Source organism: Manduca sexta, chromosome 16 (assembly GCF_014839805.1).
Source record: "Manduca sexta isolate Smith_Timp_Sample1 chromosome 16, JHU_Msex_v1.0, whole genome shotgun sequence".
Lineage (NCBI taxonomy): Eukaryota > Metazoa > Arthropoda > Insecta > Lepidoptera > Sphingidae > Manduca > Manduca sexta.
Window position 1 is genome coordinate 4357229 of NC_051130.1, and position 27087 is coordinate 4384315.

At 36.6% G+C, this 27087-nt stretch overlaps 1 protein-coding gene across 1 annotated transcript in view; it reads left to right on the forward strand.

The window, feature by feature from the left end:
* The first annotated feature begins 398 nt into the window (after positions 1–398).
* LOC115447584 (dynein heavy chain 10, axonemal) overlaps positions 399–27087 on the forward strand; it is a 90290-nt gene continuing 63601 nt past the window's right edge. The window contains exons 1-29 of the mRNA XM_037439138.1: positions 399–481; positions 1547–1649; positions 2884–3088; positions 4058–4204; positions 4660–4794; positions 4867–4922; positions 5361–5591; positions 6853–6984; positions 7650–7720; positions 7795–7873; positions 9096–9202; positions 9757–9934; positions 10323–10469; positions 10833–10925; positions 11683–11873; positions 12228–12426; positions 13065–13312; positions 13487–13631; positions 15887–16000; positions 16411–16591; positions 17866–18012; positions 20585–20667; positions 21095–21221; positions 22278–22520; positions 23187–23356; positions 24142–24329; positions 25555–25716; positions 26149–26349; positions 26693–26984. Coding sequence (XP_037295035.1) covers positions 1566–1649; positions 2884–3088; positions 4058–4204; positions 4660–4794; positions 4867–4922; positions 5361–5591; positions 6853–6984; positions 7650–7720; positions 7795–7873; positions 9096–9202; positions 9757–9934; positions 10323–10469; positions 10833–10925; positions 11683–11873; positions 12228–12426; positions 13065–13312; positions 13487–13631; positions 15887–16000; positions 16411–16591; positions 17866–18012; positions 20585–20667; positions 21095–21221; positions 22278–22520; positions 23187–23356; positions 24142–24329; positions 25555–25716; positions 26149–26349; positions 26693–26984 — 4356 coding nt within the window. The 5' untranslated portion in view covers positions 399–481; positions 1547–1565. The remainder of the gene's footprint in view (positions 482–1546; positions 1650–2883; positions 3089–4057; positions 4205–4659; positions 4795–4866; positions 4923–5360; positions 5592–6852; positions 6985–7649; positions 7721–7794; positions 7874–9095; positions 9203–9756; positions 9935–10322; positions 10470–10832; positions 10926–11682; positions 11874–12227; positions 12427–13064; positions 13313–13486; positions 13632–15886; positions 16001–16410; positions 16592–17865; positions 18013–20584; positions 20668–21094; positions 21222–22277; positions 22521–23186; positions 23357–24141; positions 24330–25554; positions 25717–26148; positions 26350–26692; positions 26985–27087) is intronic.

Below are 27087 nucleotides of genomic sequence, written 5' to 3' on the forward strand. Positions count from 1 at the left end.
GTCACGTTAGTGAGATCAAATTGGAATCTCAATTCTCAACTCCTAATTAATAAATTAGAGTAATATTTTAGTTTCAAATAAAAAAAAATCATGTAAATTGTGATTGTTTAATGGGTAATGTATTCATAAATGACTAATAATATTTTATATTTATAATTATATTCTTAACAATTCTGGCTGTTAAGGGTTTACTTATAGCTGTAATGCTGTGTTAGTAGATACACGATCCATAGTTTTACGTAATTTAATAATAATGTAACGTAGCGTAATGTAACGTAGTAATTAAATTTGGCGCCAAAATCCTTTCACACGTCATCAATCAAAGTCAATATGCGATTAAAAACGGTTACCATAGCATCAGAATTTTATTAGAGTTGTTTTGTTTTGCTTAGCAACCCAATACATATCGCGTCAAAACATCAAGCACATTTAAAGGTTTTGGCAGCTGAAATTATACATTAAATTTTATTCATTATTCCAGGTAAGTACACATTTGGCTAATTAAAATGAATCATAAATAAACGCAGGTATACAATTCCCAAATGTAGGCTGGAGTGTCCTGGGCATCAGAGTATCAAATTGATCACATTCACTATAGTTAGTCATAGTGCTTCTATAATTCTGGCGTACATGAAACATATCTAACACACATCACGCCTTTATCCTCGAAGAGGTAGGCAGAGATTCAACCAGGGCTTCCACTTTTCGCTATGCGTGTTCCGTCTCATGAAATGATAGGAGGCGAGCCAGAATAAACTCCACACTTCAGGCTAATACTATGCAGAAAAACCTAATATCACTGCTTAACTCGTAATTCTAAGCGAAACCTCAGAATGGCCGTACATTACCCGCAATAACACTCCGTCTTCCAGACAGTCTGGATTATAATAATATCTTATATCGGGTTTTAAACCTCTAAATTACATGGTTAAATCACTCACTTAAAAGCCGTGATTCTGAGCGAAGCATAGTTGTCAGGACTTTGAAAAACATAATTCCGCACGCCTCTGGACCGCACTCCTCGTCCAGAGACATTGCATACTTCAACCCATACTTAATAAGTCCAAAGTAGTATATGAATATTAGTTATTATAGCTTAGCATTATAAATAGACGAATCGATGGTACCTACCAAGGCTAGACTTATAGTATTTCAGTTTTAGCCGCGCCGCAGCGTAAAGAAAATTAAATCAATCCACTACAATTTTTTGATCTAAGATAAAGCAACTAAAGAAGGATAGGAATATTAACTTTTATTTATAACTTTTATTCCGGCATAAGCATTGCCATTTCAATATACGTAGAAAACAAATAAAGTTGTGAGCTTGGTAAAGTTATGCAAGCGGAATATTGGATGATAGTTTGAAATTAATTCTAAAGATTCTACTTAGTGTAACATATTCATGGAAGAAACTCTAAATACAAATTATATGAGTGAAGATGCATTATCCTCTTCGAAATTATTTCTGTAGTTCATTGTTCTTAAACAGTCAATTACGTTCCGTGAGTGTAACTTTACCAGGATAACAAGTACATCAATATTTCAGCTATATCATTGCATTCACTATGTCCATTTCGGAACTGATGTTCACGGATGAGGTCGCGGTGGATGTGGACCTTCATACCGACCCGAGAGTGCTGTGGTTCAAGGTAATGCATATTTATATTGTCATTATTGATTTACCAGGATTCATAGTTTTACAAAGGTACGCATACGTGTTTAACAATCGAAGTGTCAAGGGGAGAAGGGCGACATTCCGCTATTTGATTCGTTGATACGTAGCTCGCCCTTCTAAGGTAATGCATATTTGAATATTGTATAAAAATCTACCTTAGCAATTAATTAATACGCCATAGCTCCTCTGTATATTTTAGTAAGTTTTCTTTAGGGAAGGTATGAATTGTAGTTAAAGTTTGTTAAGCTTGACACATACTGAATATATCTTCTTTAATTGTATGGTATAGCTTTTGTTCGCAGCTCCAACTGCGATAGTCTGATGCTAAACAAACGTTTCAGTTTAATTTCGTATTAATGAAAGGATGTATGTCTAGATAGTTTATACCGTCGTCATGTCTTTCAACCCGTGTTAAAATTTATAGAATTCCTATAAGTTTGTTATGATATTTCCATTACCATAAAACCGACGCGTTCATAAAATGATGCTGTCGCACATCACAACAATTCAGGGTAGTTTTAACCAACGAATTGCTAAGCGGCATTATATTTGGACGTATATATAATCAAATGTACATTTATATAGTCACATTTAAGTAAGTTGACTCAGTTCGCTGTTTCTGTTTCATTTTCCAGCGGTAACTGTATAGTATTTCTTCTCGGCAACATTCAATTTAACCTCTTGACTTTAGATGGGATACAGTACGACTTATTTATTTAAAATATACAATCGTCAAAGAAATACCCTTAAAGCGCTTTTCCACAGCCGCCGTCATCGCGGACAAGATATTGCCTATCAAAGCAATCATTTGGTTTTTACATCTATTTAGATGATTTATACAGCATCTACTATTGGAGGTTGTTTTGAGACATTTTATTTGATGGTTGTAAAGACCAACACGAGAAGGGCAAATCCGGCCACTCGACGTACAAACATTATCAGAGTTCGCCTAAGTGCAACACATAATTTGTAAATAAAAAACCCCGTGTCCTTCACTATTGTGGTAGATATATTGTATCTCGTAGCTTGAGCTAAAATCGAAATCGTAACGAAATGCCAACACAAAATACGTCTCTACAACTACCAAATGTACAAATTTTGTAGCAAAGCAACAGCTGAAGTTAATGCGATTCTCAATCCAAAATAATATCGGTTGTCGGCGGCCGTGGAACGCTCCGCCAACCCTAAAGGTTTTATTTTTCACAAAGGAACGAGTACTCTCCTTCATCGGTATGTATGACGACGAGCTATTCTACAACATGTTTGAGGAACCCGAATCAAAGAAGACATTCAATTCGTTTATAACATCTCCGCTACATGCGAACGAGCAATCTTTGGACAAAAGAACTTTCTACGTTTCAAAGATAATTATCGACAAACTTATTCATGAAGACAAGGAGTTTACTGAGTGGAGTAAGTTGTATCAGTTCATGTGGTAGAGTGTTGATGAGTTAAGTACACTTTATAATGATTTCTTAATATATTTACACGAATGTTAGCCATTAAAATTGTACTATTTTTTTACCTAACCAAATAACCACGAAGGCTGCAATGTCTTCGAAACGTTGAGAGGAAATTTAAATATAAAAAGCGATAAAATACGAAATATTGTTTAGTTTTAAAGTACAATCAATGTCAGGGCACTTATTCATTTCTAGTATAAACGGTTTAGTCTGGCCTGTCAATAACCTTAGAATTAAGTTAAAATATTAAGTAATTAGTATGAAGCTAGATTTCAGTACTTAAAGAAATGTTAGTTTTGTAAAATACTTAAATTCGTACTAGACGTTTGTTGCCGGCATCTGCGCTGCACGATGCTTGTGCAGTGTGAAGAAGCAATTACACAAACTGGTTCAATTATAGCAATTATTGAGAGTGTTCTTGCATCCGATATATTTTTTATATATTTTAATTTAATGTTTCTTATTTGGTAGATGCGGTTGATATCGTGCTGTAAAATGCAATAAACGTTGAGAGTTTGGTGATGAGGATCTTTACATATGTACAATCAGCGACAAAAGTAGCTGAAAAAATTAAAAATGATCGTATCAGTAATCGTTTTTACTCCAATAAAATAATTTTAAAAGTTTTTTTTAATACACAAAAAATAATATTTCGGTTGAAGTTAATGTGTAGAAGCGTTTTAAAGTTTTTAATTTGTTCAGCTAATTTTGTTACTGACTGTACCTACATTATAATCTCATCATATTTCTCTATTTATTTATTTATTTACACTGCATACATGGTGTATAAGCGGATTCGATGCCATAGACAGCCTTTACTAGTCAACTAAAGATAGTGCACAGATACTAAACGAAAATTGTTCTACTCCTATTAAATATGGTTTGCGTTAAAAATTACTAAGTTATATTAAAATTTCAGGAATCATTCCCCCGCCACCACCACCGCCAGCCCCTCCCCCGAAAAGGGGTGGGAAAAAGGGTAAAAAAGTAGTATCTGAAGCCGCTATGGACGAAGCTAAAACCGTAAAGAGCGCGAAGAGCGTGAAAAGTGCAAAAAGCATGAAAAGTATGAACTTTATAAAAACTGTATAAACTTCTTATTTTGCTGTTGTTGGGCTCTCTGCACATGGCCTTTATAAATTGCTTATAACAACTTTCTGTATTTTGAACGGCAGTAGATTTTTTTTTTATCTAAAAACGTTGAATGTGTTTTTTTTTTTCAAAACATTAGTATGTTTACTATCAAATAATATATCAGGTAAGCTACTGGATCATCTGATTTTTTTAAATTAAAACATATCAATGGAAGGTAAGTAAGAACGAAAAAAAAATTGGTTTTAGTAACACTTAAAAAACTAACAATTCAAACAAATAAGAAAACTAAATTACAAAAGAAACCAAAAACCAATATGAATCCAGCTCAGTTTTATGCTACAGCGTGACAGGCAGCGCCGATTTTCACCTGAAACCATGACCTTGACAACCCTAGAAGTATTATTATAGCTGTTTTTTTTAACTAAGGCATGGACTTAGAGGCAGCATCTGGTGCTGTCACCGGCACTGAAGATGAAGTGAAGACTGCTTTGGACCTTCGTGTGCCTGAAAAGGAGGAAACTCAGTCCGTTATCACAGAAGATCTCTACTCTTTTCCACCACGTGAGTATGCGTGTCGTCAAATTGAACTTTCTGCTTAAAGAATTAAAGTTTATTTCGGATTTCATTTTTCAGCTCCTGAGGACTTGGACCCTGATGTCGACGGCACGCTAGAGTTTTACACGATTGTGGTAAAATGGAATTTTAAACTCCATAACTCTTGTTTTGACTATGCACTTTTATTTAAATTAATGTAATTCTCTTACTACCATCCAAAGGTATTTTAAAAGTAAATAATTGTTCACCAGATAATGCTTGTAAAATAAACAATTACTCAAAAAAAGTATTTCTTAAATAATCAATAAACCTCTTTTGAACAAAATATATTTTTAAATCGTAATACATTTTAATCAGCCTAATAGTCGTTTTCAATAAACGATCCCAATCTCAATCTTCAATCCGATTTCGAAAAGGAACCAATCACAATAAACCATTTGTAAGCATGTCAAAAATACTTTGTTCTGATTGGTCAATTTTCGAGATAGATCGAAAAAAGCCATTGGGATCGTTTATCGAATATGGCGGTTAACCACCAAATAGTTTTCTGGACATCACATAACCATTTGCAGAGATCAGTCCCCCGCGTCATACAATACCCGAAGCTAATCCCCATATTCGGCGCGTTTACCCCCCAAGTGACGAGTCGTAACCAGCGCTACATATACTTCATAAGGCAGAGTCCGAATGGGATCCCACTCGCTGAGAACGCTTTACTGACGGCACTCAAGATGCCTGAATATGTCCTTACTGGGGTCACTTCAGGAAGAGTTTTGAAGAGCCTCGGCCAGCAGTTTAAGGAGGTGAATAGTTTTACTTCTTACTAATATTATAAATATGAAAAATTGTAGTGATGTTTGAATGCTTGATTGAAGTAAAAGCGTATATTTGTTTAGGACATACATAAACCAAGTTCTGCAGAACTAGCTGACATTTTATACATGAAAAGTGTCCATTATTTTACACTTTATACGAACAAATTAACAATCCTAGTTCAGAACATTTACATCCCAACAGTTTGTAAGTTAATAATTAATTATAAATAAAATAGCTTAAGGCTTTTATGATAGTTTTGAAACACGATTTCATATATTTATTACCCAAGGTTTAATGCCGCCTCATTTTATTTTCGTCGAAGCCGCTGTATTCGTAGGCTGGAATTCAGACTATCGCATCTATAATAGAATACTCGCACCCGCTAAATTAAAAGCTATTTGAAACATAGAGTCCACTTAAATATATACTTCTCAGAAATATACGGATTTATTGCAACAAAAACATAGAGATAAAACCATTACGAATTAATTTAACAATAATTGACATATCTGAGTGAAGCATATTTTTAATATTGATAGCGCTCCCCAAACTAGGACATGCTTATATCTTGAGTTACTTATAATGAGTGTCAAACTCATGAGTAGCCGATATGTAAAAAACAAACAAACTGAAATGGATTGCGATTTGCGATCACTTAATGTTAATAGATTTCGTGTACTGGTATTAGGTTAGACATAACTAAAGAGTTATCGTCGATTCCAATAAAAGATTTCAATTTCATTTTTCGATCCATCGCTAAAATGATTACAATCGAGCTTTACTCTGGTTGATCCATTTTCCCAATCGATCTGAAAATTGGGATCGGTTGTTAATTTTGACTGTTAGTAGCTTCTTGATATCAACAAAGTAACTCTTTTTATACTGACACAGCAATATGATCTCTATGACACCCGATGGTAAGTGCAGTGGGATTTAGATGGAATATTGACTAACGAAGAATAATTATCTGTCGCCAGAAGATACAATTGTTATCTTCGAAAGAATTATTAGCCTGTAATATCTGGATATTACAGGCTAATTCTGGAACTCGACACACTTACGTGGGCTACTATGGCGGTTTTTACCACCGTTCATTGACGAATGAAATTACTAGATAGGTTTCTCGTATGGGGTGCGCGGGAGCGTGTGTCGCACCATGTTTACATACGGGCTGCTAACCGGGCAGATGCAAATTTTCTACCACCAGCAAAGAGTTTAATAGGTGTTATAAAGGACATTTTCCTCCAGGCATACATACCGCTGTTCGAGAGGCAGTTCCGTGAGATCACGGTTCTATCTTCGGAGTCGACTCATGCGATGCTCTCGCGGCAGATATCCTACGCCGGCAAACATCACAGCATGGACGAGACGGCATCACAGGTATATACATTTCTTATCACATACAGAGGGTTTAATGTATTACATTATTATGCTAATTTTATTGTAGCTGCCTCGATGGTGTAATTGTATTACGGCATGACTGCACTGGTGAGATCTCGGTTTCGACCCCCGGGTCGGGCAATGATATCGGGTTTTTATAATCAGTATTAGCTTGGAGTTGAGGCTGAAATTTGTGCTCGATATAGCGATAGGCTCGCTCTTTATCATATCATGAGATCCATATCACTGATACACCCACTTTCCGCCGTATGTATTCCAATAAATACGATCCAAAGTGGATGCATCAGTTGCACCTCTGCCTACCGCTTTGGGGGTAAAAGGCATGAGTGAGAGTGTATGTGTGTTTGAGTGTGCGTAATTGTTACTAAATTCTATATTCAATGGTGTATTCCTTTATTTTCTTTCACAACACGCCTCGTTGATTTTTAATCAAATCCTTAGCTTCATTATATTTTATTCCCAAAATTGCTTATTCACGAAATCGGTGCAAATATTTATAATATTTTCATCTATTTTGCATTCTTTATATTATAAAGCGTTTAAAAATTATATTAAATAGGTCTTTAAAGACTTATAAATATTATAATAAGTTAAATATTTTAGTAACATCAAAGAAATAGCACGTATATAGTTGCAAATTCTAGGTAAACTATCTCCGGCCTTCAGACTATAGAAGAATGTCGAACATCGCGCGCGGAGAGAATGCTGAGCGAAGGTAAATACAAACTTTTCGACAATATCTCATACTTTATGAAAATTAACTTGTTTTAAAACTAACGTGTGTTACAGAATGAAAAACATGCGTGCAGGATCAATGGTATCGATCATGAGACCACAGATTAGACGGCCTAATTCTACCACTGACTTGGTAATGTATTGTTTTTTTTAAGATTTACCAACAGTTTTACGGGAGATGTAGTTATTCCAATGTGTCACACAAAGACTTCTAAGAATAACATAGAGTGGATATAGAGAAGATTGTCCTACAGAAATCTTGCACTCATGCGATGGTTACTCAATCTACTGTCAAATTGCAAAATACCAATTAAATACGTCAGATTTTTTTTCATGTTATCCTGAATTTTAAGTTTTTAATAAGCATAGTATAAGCATATTTTTTTTTATTACTTTGATAATCGGAGGATGCTATGACGTCTTGTCACAAGCAAGTATGAAATTGGTAATAACTTTTAGAGCACAAATTTGGTCGTGATGTCCGGTCTATAATTAATTATACTGTTTCCCCCTTATTCATAAACGTTTTTTATCTAAGGACGAAGTAAAGCTGTGATAACAAGCCTGTTTCTCAGTGCCCAACGGCACTGAGAAATGGACATAGGGCCGTTGTGATTGGTTATTATTGTTGTATTTCAATATTAGCCAATCACAACGGCCCTACGTCTACGCACTGCGAAGACTGCCATGCCGTCAGCACTGAGAAACAGACTTGTTATCACAGCCTTACTCGGTCGTTACATAAAAAACGTCTATGAATAAGGGGGATAGTCTTTGGTGTCAGATCATTCACGACCTTGTTCTTGGTAACATAAGGACAAACATTTTATCTCTTCTGTTTTATTGTGGCATGAGTGATGAAAGCCGCTATATATTGTTGTGTTTATGTATTATAATATGTATGTGTGGCCGACAAAGGCCCTCGCTATTTAATACGATGACTGTAACCTGATGTGTTAACAATATATCCATAGGATTATAGATTGGATGCATAGATTTCATAATTGGACAGCTATATTATGAAAATTCTACGCAACACTATAGAGTTTTTTGTATATCACTGGGTTTTATTGGTATTGTGGGCAGTGTTACCTTTCCATCATCGACTTGGTTGTTAAACCATTTTGCTCTTAGAATGTCCCAAAAAGCGCAACTCGTAAGGCGATGTCGTTTAATTTTGATGTTTCTGATTGGTCGAGTGACCAATGCGTCAGTCACGTGTTAGTCTCTCAGCCAATCACAATAAAACGTTACGAAGTCATATCGTTTTTTTGCACTTTCTTACTACACGATTCCAATAATTTTAAACATTATATTTTTGTAATCGAACTACATAATATATATTTTATTCTAAGGACGCACTCTCGGGATCAGGGTTTGACATGCCAATGACAGATCATCAGAAGACAACCGCTGCAGAAGTTATCACGGACATAAAGGATCTCGTGGGAATTGTTGATTGGTAAGTGAATTCTAATACCACCCTTGTATTACATATAGCGCACTGCTGGCCAGCCAGGTTTACGAAACTGCCCTATTGCGGATTGACAGACTTCACATATTACCTTCGAATTTTTTAAGAACTTTTTAGATAGGTATGCAGATTTCCTCATGATGTTTTATATCCTAATTATTGTATAATTTCAAATCCTGTAATATATTACTATAAAGGGCCTTAAAAGGTATTATCAAGTCAAGGGTTATTAATTCGTTTATAGATATTTTTCATATAACTGTAATGTTTTTAGTAGAATTGAATGCAACACTATTTTTCCTCTAAATGTTACAATATTATAGTGTCGTCTACAACTTCTTGATATTCTCCTCATAATACCAGATATATCAAATCAAATTATTCATATTTTTTTATATTGTTTATTTATGTCGCATTCTTGTGTTAAAAACATAATTGAATTTCATCTCTGTTTTTAATGCTCAGTTCATTATTAAGTTAGTTGACACTTAACAGTATTTAGTTTGATCGAGAAAACAGCATTGTTTTACCTATACATATAGGACAATAGACCACATAGAAGGCGAGATCCAGTTCCCGATGCCCAGCATCCCGACGCTGACGGAGGAGCAGCCCGGCCGCGTGGAGTTCATCAGCCCGCAGCTGGTGCCGCAGCTCGAGGAGGCCGTGATGATGTGGCAGGCGCATATCGATACGACTATTGCTAATTGTTTGAGCAAAGTGAGTTGTTTGATTAATTAATTAATTTAAGAAACGACCCCAATCACAATCTTCAATCTGATTTCGAGAAAGAACCAATCAAAAAATCTCATTTGTATGTTAAAAAAAATGTTGTTACTTTTGATCTATTTTTGAGATAAATCGAAAACGTGTTAATTTTAGGGTTGAAAGATGTAGATAGTTTTATTAAGTGCCAATATACTGCTTGAGACTTCAAGTTATAGGTATAATAAATCCAGTGACAATCATCAGATTTATTCTTAGTTTCCGGTAACCATATTACACCTTTTTGTTAATATTACAATCTAAATGGATTTAGCAAAAAAGAGAAACATTCTTATTTAGATGATAAAAAGGTCTATAATCAAACGACTGAACTTTGTCCCAGACCCGCGAAGGCGAGGGTCCAGTCGCGGAGTACAAGTACTGGCGCGAACGAGACGCCGAAATATCTCTGCTGGTGGAACAATTGAAACAGCCGATGGTCGTGAAGATATTATCCATGCTCCAGAAGGCCCGCTCTTCGCATATTGAGGTGCATCCTACTAATATTATAAATGAGAAAGTTTGTGAGGATTGATGTATGTATGTTTGTTCCTCTTTCACGAAAAGACTACTGAACGGATTTGAATGAAACTTTACAGTAATATTGGTTATACATCAGAATAACACATAGGCTACAATTTATAATGATTTTGTGTAATTTGGTCATAATATCATATATATCAATCACGTATGAATCAATCACGATACATATCAAGTAGATTGGAAAATAAATATCCCAGAAAACCCCTTCACGCGGGCAAATGCCCGAGGAAAAGCTAGTAAAACACAAATAAAAAAAAAACACAATGCCTTAACTAGGTAAATAATAATTATATAAAAAAATGTATTTCAGACTTTCAACAACTACAAAGAGAGACTGATGGAACAATTCAATCTGGCGGGAGATAATTTAAAGTTCCTGTCAACTTTGATGCGCTTTTTTACGGTAATTTTTTATCTAGCATTTACAAGTAATTGCTTGAGTGAAAATGAATAATTTTAAAATTACATCATTTTCAATGCTTAGTAAGGATTATGACAAATTATTAGAAGAACCTTATAATTTGTTGTTAAAATTAAGTGAAAGGTATAACAAAATTATTATTCATCATTTCAAATTACTTCTATAAAAAATATTTTTATGAACTCCTACATACATCTTATAACAAAAAACATTTACTGACCAATAAAATCCATAATTAAACTTCCCTAAATACTTAATATCAGGGCACTTTCGAAGTAGATTTTCACATTAAATCTTCTATATCACATAAATTAACGGCGGGGGCTAATAAAACGGGCGAGATAGTTCGGTCACGTTCATAGCAAGCCAGGGTACGGCGAATGAGGCAAGACGTTGAATTATTGGGAATGCAGTAATATACAGGGTGGGTTTAACGTTAAATGCTGGTCTTAATGAGATCTCTTGTGTCAGACAGCTGGTGTTTAATGGTAGAAATGTATGAGTTATTGAGGATATTAATGTCATTAACATACAGACAAAGCGATTAAGTTCAATTGAATTTATGGTATAGGTTTATGAATGGTATGCCTTGAGATGATTTGATGTTGTCATTCTTTCTATACTAACTTTGTATTGTTTTAGAACTTGAACGAAATTTTTAAACTTAAGTTTAGAACTGATCACGTGACTTACTTGTATGGACTTTACGTTTACGATGGAATCTGAATATGTGTTCTAGGTGATAGAAGACGATTCTCCACTGCAACAAGTGATCGAAATGTTACCAGAACTGGTGGAAAGTATTTACATGATGTGGGTGCTGTCTAAAGGATACCGGACCGATGAGACCATGGTCCCTCTGCTGTGTAGGATCTCGTGGGCGTTGTGCGACAAGCTTGAGAGATTTCTGGACGTGCATAAACTATTTGAGTGAGTATTGTACGATTCTGTCGATGAACGTAAAGAACGGCTGAATTATTAATTCTGATTATTCAGATTTTCTTACCTTCATTTCATTCTCCTACCTTGATTATCTCTGCACCACCTTAAGGTTGACTGGTAGAGAATGGCTATGACATTAAGTCTGCCTGTATACTTTTGTATATGAAGTGCTAAATAAATAAACGATTGTAAAGTTATCGTGAACAATTCCCAAGAATGTAGTTCGCGGCTGTAAGATTTATAGAATTTAGAATATACACACAGATGAGAGCAACCCCTTATAATTTTACTTCAACATAAATGAGAATAATAATTTATAAGATCTTAATACAAAATTTGCAGCAAACCGAACGAAGAAGTGCTGTCGCTGTCCAGAGCGGGGCAGAAGATAATGGAGCTGTGGCACGCGCTGTACAAGGAGACGCGGCGCAACATCGAGCTCAGCGGCAAGGGCGCGCGCTGGGAGTTCCACCAGCCGCTGCTGTTCACGCGCACCGACTACATCGGCACCGTGGCGCGGGACCTGGGCGACGTCATACAGGTGGGCTGGAGTTGGAAGTCTCATTCCTCTATGCATTTTATTGTTTTTTTTTTCTGGCAAAATGCTCTGCACCTAATGGTGAGCACATCCAGATAAAGTATCGAACGGCAAAAAATGACTATTTCACGCTACTCCACACAATCAAACCGGCCTATGAAGATCCTCATGCTATTCGACACAAGTATGCCTATGAAGATCCTTCTTCACGCTACGGCAGAAAGACCCAGGATTAAAGGAAGTTATAATCGTTATGTCCCACATCGACTTGATAAGGCAAGTCAATTAGAATCCTGACGAATGAATTCACCAGCTGTATATTATTTACTATGAAACTCCATCACGAACGCGTTGCAGTGCGCCGATCCGAGTCTCCTCGCTTACAGAATATCGAGATTCGATGCTCCCGTAGTTACCCCCCTCCCTCCTCTTCTTTGAAGTAATTAGCTATTCCATAGAAATAAGTTGCTGCTAATATTTCAATCTTTTTGTATGCAATAGACTATTTCTTGATTCTACCTTCATATAACCGTTATAATATACAGATTTTTTCACATTCTAATCCATAAATTTTTCTTCATAATTAAAATCCCATGTGAGCAATCATCTACTCATCCATTGAATACATAACGTACCCGCAGGTTCTGATTGATTTCGAACGAATATTCGGCCTTGAATTGAAGTCCATCATTAGCGACCCGACACAGATAGACGACGTTCGCAAAAGAGTGAAGAACCTCGTGTACCCGATCAGGACGATCGACTTTAGCGTGTTCGTGTTTGACAATAAAGAAAACTGGGACGTCATTATGGGCGATTTTTGGAGTGAAGTCCGATATTTGGAAGAGGAGGCGAAGAATTATATCAATCAGAGTTTTGGGAATCTGAGGTTAGTTGATTGGATATTGATGTCATGCTTGACGTCGTTAGGTTACTTGTAAGGAAAAATAGATTTAATAGCAAAGTAGAATAAGTGACGTTTTAAAACAAACCTGTGTATTATTAATAATTATAAAAATGGGACAACAGCAAAACTATGACGAATTCTTGCCTCGTCCCACAGGTCTTCGGAAGAAGCACTGACGGTACTATTAAAATTTCTGGAGTTCGACACGCGCGAAGCTATCCGCCGACAGTTGGTCACCAAGTTCGATCTGGTGATGAGACAGTTCATCAAAGAGATCACAGCACTTGAGGATAAATTCACCGTGAGTCTGTTTTAAATTCATTACACGAACTGATTAAAATGCATTTTTTTTCTGTTTCTAATTTGGAAAATGTTAAATTCATAATATTATATTACTGTCATAATTTAACTATGTAGTAATTACGTAAACTTTTATAATATTTTATCGAAGATTTCATGGAAAGTTTACACAGTCGAAATACTAAGTAGTGTTCTTAGATGTATTTGTAAATACATTAATCTAACATTACCAAAGGGATCTCACGCCTCCCAAGCCCCTACTTAAATTCGCAAAACCATTAATTGGTAATTTGTCGATAAAACTAAAATGGAAATGGCAAGTCTTGCAAGTACTTGCAAGTTGGCAATGACAAGTTGTGCTGATGGAAGGATATATTTTATATGCACCTGGATAGCGCCCAACGTACACAAGAGTGCCAGTACACACGCCATACTGGCCCACGTAAATGTCACGTTTCGTGATCAGACTTTGTATATATTCTTCATATCACTTGTCAAATGAAAAATAAACACTTAACCAGTAAATAAATCACAAGTCAGAAAAAGTAAACAGGCCACATTTACAGGTGGATTGGTTTCTACCAATCTCTGCTCACGCCTATGACATTAGTTTCTCCTATATCTATACTATTATATAAAGCTGAAGAGTTTGTTTGTTTGTTTGTTTGTTTGTTTGTTTGAACGCGCTAATCTCAGGAACTACTGGTCCAAACTGAAAAATTCTTTTTGCGTTGGATAGCCCTATGTTCGTGGAGTGCTATAGGCTATATATCATCACGCTATACCCAATAGGAGCAGAGCAGTAGTGCCTAATCTCAGGAACTATCGGTCCGAACTGAAAAATTCTTTTTGCGTTGGATAGCCCTTTGTTCGTGGAGTGCTATAGGCTATATATTATCACGCTATACCCAATAGGAGCGGAGCAGTAATGGCTAATCTCAGGAACTACCGGTTCAAACTGAAAAATTCTTTTTGCGTTGGATAGCCTTTTGTTCGTGGAGTGCTATAGGCTATATATCATCACGCTATACCCAATAGGAGCGGAGCAGTAATGGCTAATCTCAGGAATTACCGGTTCGAACTAAAAAAATCATTTTGTATTGGATAGCCCTTTGTTCGTGAAGTACTATAGGTTATATATCATCACACTATGACCAATAGGAGCAGAGCAGTAACGGCTAATCTCAGAAACTAGGAGTTTGAACTGAATAATTCTTTTTGTGTTGGATAGCCCTTTGTTAATGGAATGCTATAGGCTATATATATCATCACGCTATGCCCAATAGGAGCGGAGCAGTAATCGCTAATCTCAGGAACTACCGGTTCGAACTGAAAAAATATTTTTGTGTTGGATAGCCCTTTGTTCCTGGAGTGCTATAGGTTATATATCGTCACGCTATGACCAATAGGAGCGGAGCAGTAATGAAACATGATGCAAAAACGGGGACAATTTATTAGTTTTGAGAGCTTCTGTTGCGTGCGCTGCGTAAACGGTTAAAGTTATGCAACAATAATGTATGACGGGATTGTTCCTCTTAAAAAAGTTCTACAAAAATATATCATAAAACAAAGTCCCCCGCTGCATCGGTCTGCCCGAACGTGTTAAACTTAAAAACTACCCAACGTATTAGGATAAAATTTGGTATGGAGACAGTTTGAGACCCTGGGAAGAACATAGGCTCCCGGGAAAATATATAGCGTGACTTTTATAACGGAAAACTTTAGCCCGAAAAACTTTATAACGCGGGCGGAGCCGCGGGCAAAAGCTAGTCTCATATAAAATGAAATGTAAATGAGTATCGCGTTAATGTGGTTGCAATTCGTATGCAGTGATTTTCTGGGTTCCAAACCCAGGTCGGGCCAATAATGACTGACTGGGTTTTCCATCTTAAAAATAACTCAGTCGCAGCTCGGTGTCAGGAAGTTGGCAGTGTGATACTCCCGTGCCCGGGATAGTAGTTAAAGCCGTTGGTCCTGTGCCTGATCTCTCTCTGGTCATGTCGGCTTGCCGTCTCACCGAACTATGAGAGTGCAAGATACAGAAAGTGCACCTGCGTATTGCACACACACTTGTGCAATATAATTTCTCCTACCTACCTGATCTCCGTTGAGATTGGCCGCAGTGGTCAAAATTTCGGCTAGGAGAATTCGTTCATAATATCTCCTGCGTACCTGATCTCCGTTGAGATTTGCCACCGTGGCTGAAATTCGGCTAGGAGGAAATCATGAAGTGTAAATAAATAAATTGTCTGGCAGCGTTTCCGCAAAAACCCGCCTTTATTACGGAACCACCCGCCCGCCGCCGGAGCCATTTACTGGGCGAGGGCGCTCTTCAATAAGATGAAGCAGCCAGTCATGAAGTTCCAAAAGGTTTGTCTCTACACTATATTGTAAAATAAAGAGATATTACTGAACTGCGCAATAAAAATTTAAAGTTATAAAACGTTTTTAAGTAATATTCATGAATGCAAATTTATAAGAATTAATTTGCGTTTTGAAATGGATTTGAAAATCGTTTGGAGTTTGAATTGCATTACATAAATCATTTTTCCAAACGTTTATCAATAAATATTGAGAAATTGTAATACCATCTGTCTATTTCTGAATAAAATTTCAGTATGCTATTGTTTAATGTGTTTTATGTCATGGATTCTCATTCTAAAATATTCTCACTATCTTCATATTAGCCCATTTTGGTTCAATGTGGCTTCATAAATATATAATAGATACTTAACTAGGATTTCCTAAGACCTAAGTACCTTTGTATTATTTTAATCTAGGTTCCAGAACTCGACGACTGTGAGCAGAAGAAAGAAGCATTTATTCAATACAAAGCTTTGTCTAAAGTGATAAAAGAGTACGAAGACAATAAATACAAGGAGTGGGTGAAGGGCGCTTCGGAGTTCTGCGACAATATGATGAAGAAAAATGTGTTGCGAGTGGTGTTCAAGAAAGAGGATGGTAAGAGATGGATAGTTTTATTAAGAAAGGCTTTTGCCAGCGAGTCCGCCCGCGATGAAATGTTTTTCAGAATATTTTCCCACGATAAAAGGTAGCCTATAGCACTGTGAAGTAATGTAGCTTCTCATTAGTGTTTTTTTTTTTAAATCGCTTTAGAAGTTCCTGAGAATACCACGTTCGAAGAATCCTACAAGCTCTTCAGCTTTATAATATTAGTATAGATTTTCATTGTCATGATTTTACCGTCTTTTATATAATTATGTGTTTTTTTACAAGCTAATTCCATTGACGAAGAGGGTAAGTATTATTTTATATAAACACACACTTATACAAATACACATCAAGCTTTATCCCCGAAGGGGTAGGTAGAAGTGCAATCAGTGCAATCACCTTTCGCCTTGTATATTCGTTTCCATGATGTATGAGTGGGGAGCATATCGCCATATCGGGCACAACCTCCAAACTTCGGGCTAATAGTGTTACTATGAAATATCTATATTTACATTAAACACCACTTGGCTGTGGATTTTACGGTCGAATATTAAATATATGAAAAATAAGTTATGTACATCATAAAATATGCCAAACTTAAGCTCGAAATAAGTCTTCATCCACCAAATTACACTTCAGTAGTGACACCGCGTCTATGTTCTGTACGTAATGAAAACACCAACAAGTATTTAACACACAGGTCACTTAGAATTTCAAAGTTGGATGCTGCTTGCCGACAGCTCAGTTAAACTGTCTCCTTCAAACGCGCAATTTACGTCCCTTCTGACTAACGTTGCATATTAATAGATTTCTTGTACATGTCTGGTACTGGAATCTTCGTGGACTGGTGGATGGAATTTAAAATGGAAATTACTGAGATATGATGCTAGGCGTTTTTGCTGGTGCATACATAAAATAAATGTATACTAATTTTTACTAGTTGATCAACCCGTGTTAAACGGTCGGTTCACCCAGTTAAAAGTTCTTGGGTGACACATATAAAAAAAGTCGAATTGAAAATCTCCTTCTTTTTTTTAAGTCGGAAAAAAATTGCGCATATTACTTACTATAACTTCAGGACAGCGTACTTTCGTATTAAAAACCACAATTGAAATCGAATCTACAGTTCTAAACAATGTCGCCACTAACCAACTCCTAAATTAATACTCAATAATATAGTAATATAGATGTACAAAATTCAATCTTATATTGGTCTACAAGGCTAGATGAGACTTAAATGCCTGTATTTCGAAATTATGAAGCTGATTAACCCTTAAATACAGAACCGCCGCCGTCAACCGGGCGTGGCATGCAGCTAACGGCGGCTGGACGAGCACATGTCGCCAAGAAGAAGGCCTCCTGCACCTCCCTGAAACCAGTCGACATCGTCAACAAGGAGATCGCGGACAAACGACGAAGGGACAAAGCTTGTGAGTTCTGTTATTGTACTTCAAGTTATTTTATGAATATTATGACTACAGTTTGAAGAGCCTTGTGTATTGTCACGAGACTTTCCCGCCCTCACACCCACCACTACAACTCCTGTAAGCCAGGATCAGCAGTGGCAGGCATTATGACACCGAGCAGTGAAGCTCGGCGAGTCTCAGGGAACACTAATATGTCATTATCCCGCAACGAAATTAATCAAATAGAAAGATAGAGAGGAGTTGGAAATATTAATTGTCCACTTCCCTCCAGAGCAATGCTTTGTGTGTGCAGATTTCATAGACATAGACTTGTTAGTTAGATGTAGTTCGTTTTAGACTCTTTTGTATTGTATTGAACTGTTACATGCAGTGCAGGATTTATATTTTTTATGAGTGTAGGCCACTTTATTTCAGCCGCTCCGTGATAGGTTTGTATGTAGATTTCTAAAATACTTAATAATTTTCCATTAGTTTGTATTATGGAAGGCACTAAAGTGAAATAAACGAATGATTAATTAAATCGAGTGAGCGTCCACTGAAATCTGTCATCCCTAAGAGGCTGCCGCCCCTATGCCGCGGCCTTATACGGCCTATTTATACATCTAGGACTGGTTACATGCTTTACATGGCTACTTTGCCGATATTGTTTGTAGGGTGACCTGTGTGTATGCTATCAGAAAGCGGCAAATGGGATGTGTGTTCACTGGTCTAAGGTGTTTATTGGAGTGTCTATAGTATACAACGCTTTTATATTTATACTATCGCACATTACGACTGCTATGGACTTTAGATAAATTAAATCTACGTGCCTATATCAGCTATGAACCTACGCTACAATACTTATGTTATATACACACTATGCACTACAGTATACTGACCTATAGCTCAAGGTAGTTAGGTCTCCAAAAATTTGTAAGTACATGAAGTTCTTACTTTGTTCATTTTTACACGAGCGTACAAATCCATCCTATCTATAAACAAAATTGTTTAAAACATCGATCGGCTTGTATGGCTCGAGTTTCGTCCCTAATTAAAAAGGGAAATCTGCTTTCGGAACTGATGCATGTGATAAAAGTGTACCTGTGTGTATGGTAATTGCTATCGCCAGTCTTTTGCGCGGAGCTCTAGACACCTCATCCAATTTCCACTCATTTTCCACTTTAATCTTTAAAACAATATCTAGGACGCCGTTCTACATTCAAGTTTGATATAAAGTTTGACGATTTCTCTAAGTTGACGGTGTTTTAATTTCGGTTGACATGGTATCATTTTTGAAGTTTAGTGAATTCTCTATTTAAAATACAGAGCCAAGTTTATTTTACAGAAATTACAACTCGAAAAAGTAACCAAATAACATTTCTAATATTTTTTTCGTTGTAAATACAGCCTCCGTGATAAATATCAAAGCATCATTTATTTTCGAGGTCCAACTATTTGCAGGAAATATAAGTGTCTGAGTTTGATTGATGGAAGCGTTATTCGCATTAGCGCGGCCATTTACAGACGATAATACGGTTTATAACCGTTGTATTCTTATTGACTTGAATATTATAATGTATATGATTGATTCTCTATCCGTGATACATTCTATATTTAGGAAAAGAAAGTATTAAAAAGTACACAAACTTATCATACGTACCCTTTTCTCAGAAATTCCTGTTGTAATTCGGTAAACTTATATTTGTTCTTTACTTTTATGACATATTTGCGTCATAAGCTTAAGTTTAAAACCAGACTCTCCACAATCTGCTACCAGCGGATCCTCCCGTACTTTGGTCACGTAGTAAGAAGGCAGTCAGACAACCTGGATAAGCTGGTTGTGACATGTAGAATAGACGGCAAAAGACCTAGAGGCCGAGCACCTACCCGATGATCTGTCACCATCACAGTGGTCATGAGAATCCAAGTCCAAGATACCCTGCGGCAGGCACAAGACCGGATGGAGTGCTAGCAGCTAGTCAGCGCCACTACCAAAGCTTACCAAAGTGGGCACGACCTTCAGTCATGAAGAAACCGATATAGCAGAAGAATTACACGCATAGAAGTATTAAAATCCGATAAGAAATCAACCATTCTTTAAATAAGTCTATTTTTTGGTGGGAAGAGTCATGAATGTCATGAATTGGGAAAAGAGGCGCAATACGCGCATATGACGTCATCAAAGAAAAAGATAAAGCGATAGGCCTACTACGCGGCCCCTTCTGCATACTGTAATATTTGAAATATGAATTTCTGCCTCGTTTCTTAACCAATTGTAATGCAGTTTACATAAAAGAATCTTTTTTTTACTACTTGATTTTACGTATAGAATAATCAAGCATAGGCAAATATTATCCTATTGACACGCAGGTTTGTTTATATTTAGCTATTCCCGTGCCAATACGGAGTTAGACTACTAACATGATAGGGTTCATTCATCAATATATTTTTCGCAAATATAATTGCTTTTTATATATGACGTCAGTTATTACCCTTGTGTAAATAAATACACCACTTTCTTTAATTTACTTGGTTTTTATCTCCTAGTTCAGTTGACTTCAACACTGTTAACTTTATTTATGTGTTTTATTTATAGTGATGTTGATGCGAATTCCTGGACAACACTATGTAAACGTCAGATCTCCTAGTTCCGTGTCTTTACTGGCGAAAGAAGGATTGGTAAGAAAACTGTTTTATTTAAAATGAGATATAAGGAATATCTGAAGTTAATTGCATTCGTATTACAATTCCACAGCAAATACTTTTTTTTTATATTTTAAAATTTGTATTAAGTATATATTTGTCGAAATGGAACCAGTTTTCGGATTTCTATCGCAGTTTTTTTAGTTTTTATTACACACCCGACGTTTCGAAGAATATCTACGCTCCATGGAGGTTCTAGTTCCCCCCTCCCGTGACCATGAAGACGGCGAAGTCTTTATAAAGTCACCTCGAGAGTAAAATAAAAACTAAAAAACCCGCTATAAATTCCAAAACTAGTTTATTTGAATGTCTAGCATTCGCAAAAATAAGAAATCAATATATTCGTACTTTTCAACTGGAACAAATTCAAACACATAATCAGATAACCCAACTTCTCCCCCAGACGGATGTGACGTGGCGCGACCTGACGGTACACAAACTGATGCAAGAGTACGGGCTCGAGTTCCAGCCGAACTTCGACAAGGACATATTCCTGGTGATACACGAGGCGGAACTCATGGAGCAACTTGGTACGTGTGTTATGTGATTATGTGTTTTATTTGTGTTTGGTTAAAGTCGTTTTTCGGGTTGTTCAGATATTTGGATATTGTTATTGCGATTGCTAAGTGAGACGGATAGTCATATTGACTCTGATACTGAAAATAATATTGGGATTGCATATGATATTGGAATGACTTTGACAATACGTCTGTACTAGTTTCGGCGACATCAATGACGATTGTTGTCGTGCGTTGCTTACGTTTAAGATGGAGAATGAGCAGTAGATTAGCTGGTCCAGCAGTCACCCTAGCCATACGAATTGCATATAAAAGAATTTTCATTTCTTAATTTACCACTACGACTTTCCAGTCGTCGTCATCTTAGAAAAGAACGTGCTATTCATATATCGAATCAGATAAAAAAGAAAATACCAAAGAGAACGACCACAGTAATTTAAAAATCAGTAGCAGAAATTTTTCCATTTACTTGGATATAATAAAAATTGTATCAGTGTCGATTCGAAAAGACGAGATCCCGTTGGATCTTGAGTCGAGACGTCCGGGCGCCGACTGTTTTAGGTAAATTCAGATTGCATGATACGACCGCGGACAATGTAACTGGCCACTATCAACGATGCAACTATAGAAGTTGTAAATATTTATTTATTTATTAAGTTTTCCAGCAGACTTAATGATTTAAATATTATAATTTATAGCCATAATGGGAGTCCAAGTTAGGAAAATTTAATTTAATTTAAAATATAGCTACTCTTGTCTTATATTATGTGATCGATTTAGTCTCCTTTTATTCTGATAATAACAATTGATTATAATTTAATATCCATAATTAGCATGCCGCAATCTTAAATTTTTTTTTACAATTGTCATCTACACCTTCCTTTCAAAGGTTTCGATTTACAATGTGCACTCCAAAAATCTATGAAATAATTATAATCAATTTTGAGTAATTTGAGATCACTTCGTTTTTTATGTAACGATTGCAAATTCTCATTTTCTTCTCTAACAGGCATAACTTGTTTCTTATAGAGTCAATATTCCTTAAATGCAACGTATAATTTCTTGTAGGATTCAACTTACCCTCAAACATTCGAGACGTGGCGATGCAAAAGGCGCGTCTGTATTACGAACACGAGGCACTACAGTCAGTGATAATAAAGTATAACGAGAGCACACTGTCCCTGAGCCCCTCGGAGACGCATCTCATGAAGAAGCACCTGCTCAACATGGAGCGGCACATACTGCCGGGTTTGACAAGGATCACGTGGGTCGCGCTGGGGATCAGTGATTATATCAAGGATATTGCTAAAGGTTCTTATTCAGATTAGCATAATAAGCTAGCTTTTTCTTGCGGCTCCGCCCGCGTGAAAGAGCTAAAGGAAGGAAGAGCTAGGGATAAAAGTCCCGCTATATATTTTGCCGGGATAGAAAGTAGCCTAAAACCTTCCCAGGATCTTAAACTATCTCCATACTAAATTTCATAAAAAAAAATCCGTTTAGTAGATTTTGAGAAAATCGATAACATACAGACAGACAGCTTTTGGGAACTTTGTTTTATAATATAGATAAAGCCCATTTCCATGATATAACAGTGAGAACACTACAAAGAATTTTGGATTACAAATAATATGTAACTGCGTAGCTCTTCACTGCGCTGCTCAATTGCTACGAAACACTAAAGATATTAAGTTCTATGTAATACCATACCCAGGGTCTGAAATTTATGCCCGATATGGCGATAGGCTCGCGCCTTATCATATCATTGGACGGAACACACGAGGCGAAAAGCTGATGCCCTGGTTGCGCTTCTGCATACCCCTTCGTGGATAAATGCGTGATGTGTGTTTGTTTATTTTTTTTAATACCATGCGTTTTGGTGGTATAAATGATGATTCTCCGACCTTGTTCAATACGTTCATGTTTGATGTTAATCAAAGCTATCTTTCTCTGTTCAGTTATCTCAATATTTACATTCAGGTGAAAATTCCCTACAAGCCGTGTACCAGCAACTAAAAATGGTGGAGAAGGAGATTCAGTTCTTGATAGATCAGCTGCAAGACTTCGACATGTTCCCGATAATGAGGCCGCAGGACTACGTCGACCCTGAAACTGGGGAACCTGATGAAACTTGGATTTATCCCTGCAAGGTTTGTGTTGGCTTTGAGAAGAATCATTATACCATTCTACAGGCTTTGCACTGTGCAATTATTTGTTGCTAAAAGGAAATTACTTTGATTTTTATTACAGAATTATAATTACCCATCAATTAAAATAAAAAAAAATATTCTGGAGTAGTTATTTAGAAACTAAAATACCTTTATCGTATTTAATGAAAACATCTAAAATGAACCAAAACGCTTCCTCTTTATCATTTTTTTCTTGTTTTTTTTTTATTGCTTTAAATGACGAGATGAGCTTGCTGTCCGCCCTATGGTAAGTGATACAACCGCCCATAAACAGTAGAAACACCATCCAACACCTTGAATTGCAAAGTATCGTTTGGTATTCCACTGCGCTCGCCATCATAAGACGTGAGATGTTAAGTCTCATTATGTCCAATAGTTACGCTGGCTATAATAAAGGACATCTTTTAAACCAGAATACAACATTGATTAGACACTGCTGCTTGGCGGCAGAAATAAACATTGCGGTGGTACCTAACCTGGCGGACTCTCAAATATGAGACACCTATCAACAATATAATGAATACTATAAATACTATGGATACTATGGATTATCATTATGCACGATTCTGGCATACTTCTCTCGCTTCCTCCACCTGCATCAATCTTTTCATGCATTCTCTACCGGCCCTTCCGCCCATCGTCTATTCTTTTTTTGTCAGTCTCCTATCATCCATCCTCTCCAAATGCCCAAACCTACACACAGGATTGTGCTTATAGAAAGTTGTAGACAAAGTGTTCCCGCGCAGAGCTACTTCGTGGAGGTGGAGAGCGAGCGCCTGGAGCGCGTGGCGCTGCTCGCGCGCATCTACGAGCGCGTCGGGCCCATCCTCATGAAGCTCGAGTACCTCATCCTCGGCACCAGCTCCGGCAGCTCCGCCGTCATGACCTCGTATTACAACTACTGGGAGAAGAAGATATTCAAATGTCTTGTCAGGTGAGCTTTCTTTTGTTCTGAGTGCCTTATTAACCGTATTATGATGATGATTCTACCTAACCGAATTTCGACCACGGCGCCTAATCTTAACGGAGATATTCTAGTGTATAAGTGTGTGCGCAATACACAGGTGCACTCTCTGTTCTTTCACTCACATAGGCGGATGTGACGGCAATCCAACATGACCAGGGTGAGATCAGGCGGACTAACGGCTTTACGTACTTTCCGAGGCACGGAGGTATCACACCGCCAACTTCTTAATTTCGAGCTGTAACTGAGTAATATTTTAAGATAGAAAAATCCAGTCCCTATTATTTTGGCCTGACCAGGCATTTAAATCTAAGACCTCAGGGCGGTAGTCATACACGTACCATGTATGTATAAAATTACAACTACGCTACCAAGGCAGTCAACAGTATTATACAGCTAATGTTAATAGTACCTACTTACTTATGTGATCGTCTATTTATGAATGTAGTTGACATGACTTTTGTATTAAGTTGTCTTAAAAGTCCAATGTCGCAGTTTTGACAACAATTAATAATCCTAACAAATACGTAATCGAATCTATTGATTTTAAAAAAGCATACAGTATCATTACACTATTCGGATCATATTTTGGAAAGTAGAGACATACGCCAAACTAATTAGATTATTTAGAAGAATACTTTGCAAACACCTGGCAAAGGTTCTCGTCCGTTTAAATTATAGAGCGTTTTCATTCTTCACCACTTTAAATACTAAATTGTAAAATGTTAAAATATCAAATAACCTCTAGAAGATATGGCATTTAAAAAAAAATACTCGCTTAAAACCTGTTACCTTAAGCCAGATCTATACTATCGTATTAACGTATAACTAAAGAAAAAAATTAAACATTGCCTCAAACACCTTCCTCAAAATGTCTGTGAGCTCTTAAAATATTTGTGTTAAAGAAGGCGCTCAATAATAAAAGAAATATATGTAGGTAGCTATACAATCGTACTGCCTCAGACAGATCCAATCGTGGAGAGTGCTTCATATGATTGACATTATTGATTAATATTGTATCCGTTTTTACGTGGTTGTGATCAGGTTTTAGGCAATAAGCGGATTTAGACATGTTGCTTCGTATTTCGTTTTCTAAAACTTCACCGTATTATCTACAAGATTTTGCACGCCCGCGTGAGAATATTAGATTGAAGTCTTATAAAGACAAATAACTAAACTAATTTGTTTATTACAGCTTCACTCTGGAGAACCTAGAGAACTTCCAGCAGATGCTAAGCGAGAAGACTCCGATGTTCCAAGTGGATGCTGTTTTAGTCCCGCCTGATATCACCATGCGACCCACGCCCGCTGAGGTCTGCAACATATTGGGATACAACATCAAGCATTTTCTTAACAGGTAACTATTTTTTTACATTAGTCTATAGTAATTATTATTTCAAAACCACTGCAATCCACAAAATTATTTTATATTCCTTATAATCTGGTTATATATTCTATATATCGATCTGGACATCTTTGGGGGAGGCCCATGTTCAGCAGTGGACATCCTGCGATTGATGATTATAATATACTGGTTACCACTTTTAGAATCGGTGCTTAAGTGAAATTGAACATTATTTTTGTATATTTGTTCATGTATTTATCTTGATTAGCTAGCAGTTTAGATTAGTCACCGATTCCAAAATTGATAATCAGTGTAATGCAATAGGTAATGTTAAATTATTTTTTTGGTTTTAGTGGTTTTTGAATGTGGTAAATATTTTTTGTTAAAATAAGTATTATTTGCTTTTTTAAGTTAATAAATAGACTCACTAAATATACTATGTAGGTTGACATCATTCCCTCGATGGATGAAGAAGACGTGCCTGCCGTGTCCTCCGCAACGTGTCGCCGAAGCAACTGGCAATGAATTCTACGTATTCTCGTACTTCGAGGACATTCTTCGTGTCGTGTCCATCAATGACATCACTATGCTTATACAAGACACCATATACAGACTGACGCTTGATATCAATAGTTACATACAAAAGTAAGTAATAACCACTAATAAAGGATAATATTTTGAAAAGTAAAAAATGAGTATTTTTTTTTTTTTTTTGGTAGGATGTATATTATATCGGCCCGATAGCGCCCATCGTACACAAGGTGATAAAACCCACCATAGAGGTCCACGTTAGTGTGTTGCGTTCAGGGATTAGCTTGTTATATCTGGTTCCAACAGGCCAGCATAATTGTGTGGACTGTCGAGAGGTAATCATCTCCCTTCAGTCGACATTCTATTTGACCCAACTCCACTTACTATCAGATGCAGTGGGGTCACTTTATTTGGATTACTTTGAATATGCCTTTTAATTGCGTTTTAATTCTACCAGGTGGCACAAATACCAGCATCTCTGGGCTTTCGACAAGAACTTATCATGTGAGAAGTACATTCAAAAACACGAACAGATACAGAAGTACGATGAGAAGTTCTTCTTCTTTGAAGACATTATAGCGGATCTCAACGATCACGTCAAGTTTGTAGATGTTGGAGCTATAAGAGTGAACTTGAGACCGATTATAAAACAAGTGCAAGATCATGCTCAGGAGTGGAAGAACACGCTCGGGAACTGCATTGCGGCTAAAACTAGAATGAATATGTATGATTTAAAGAACCAGATTGATGTGAGTGTTTCCACAAGATTTATTTCTTCATCTTTTAGATGAAAAATAATTACAATCAACTTATTATTTGAATTTTTATTCTGCTTTTTGTTGACAATCATTT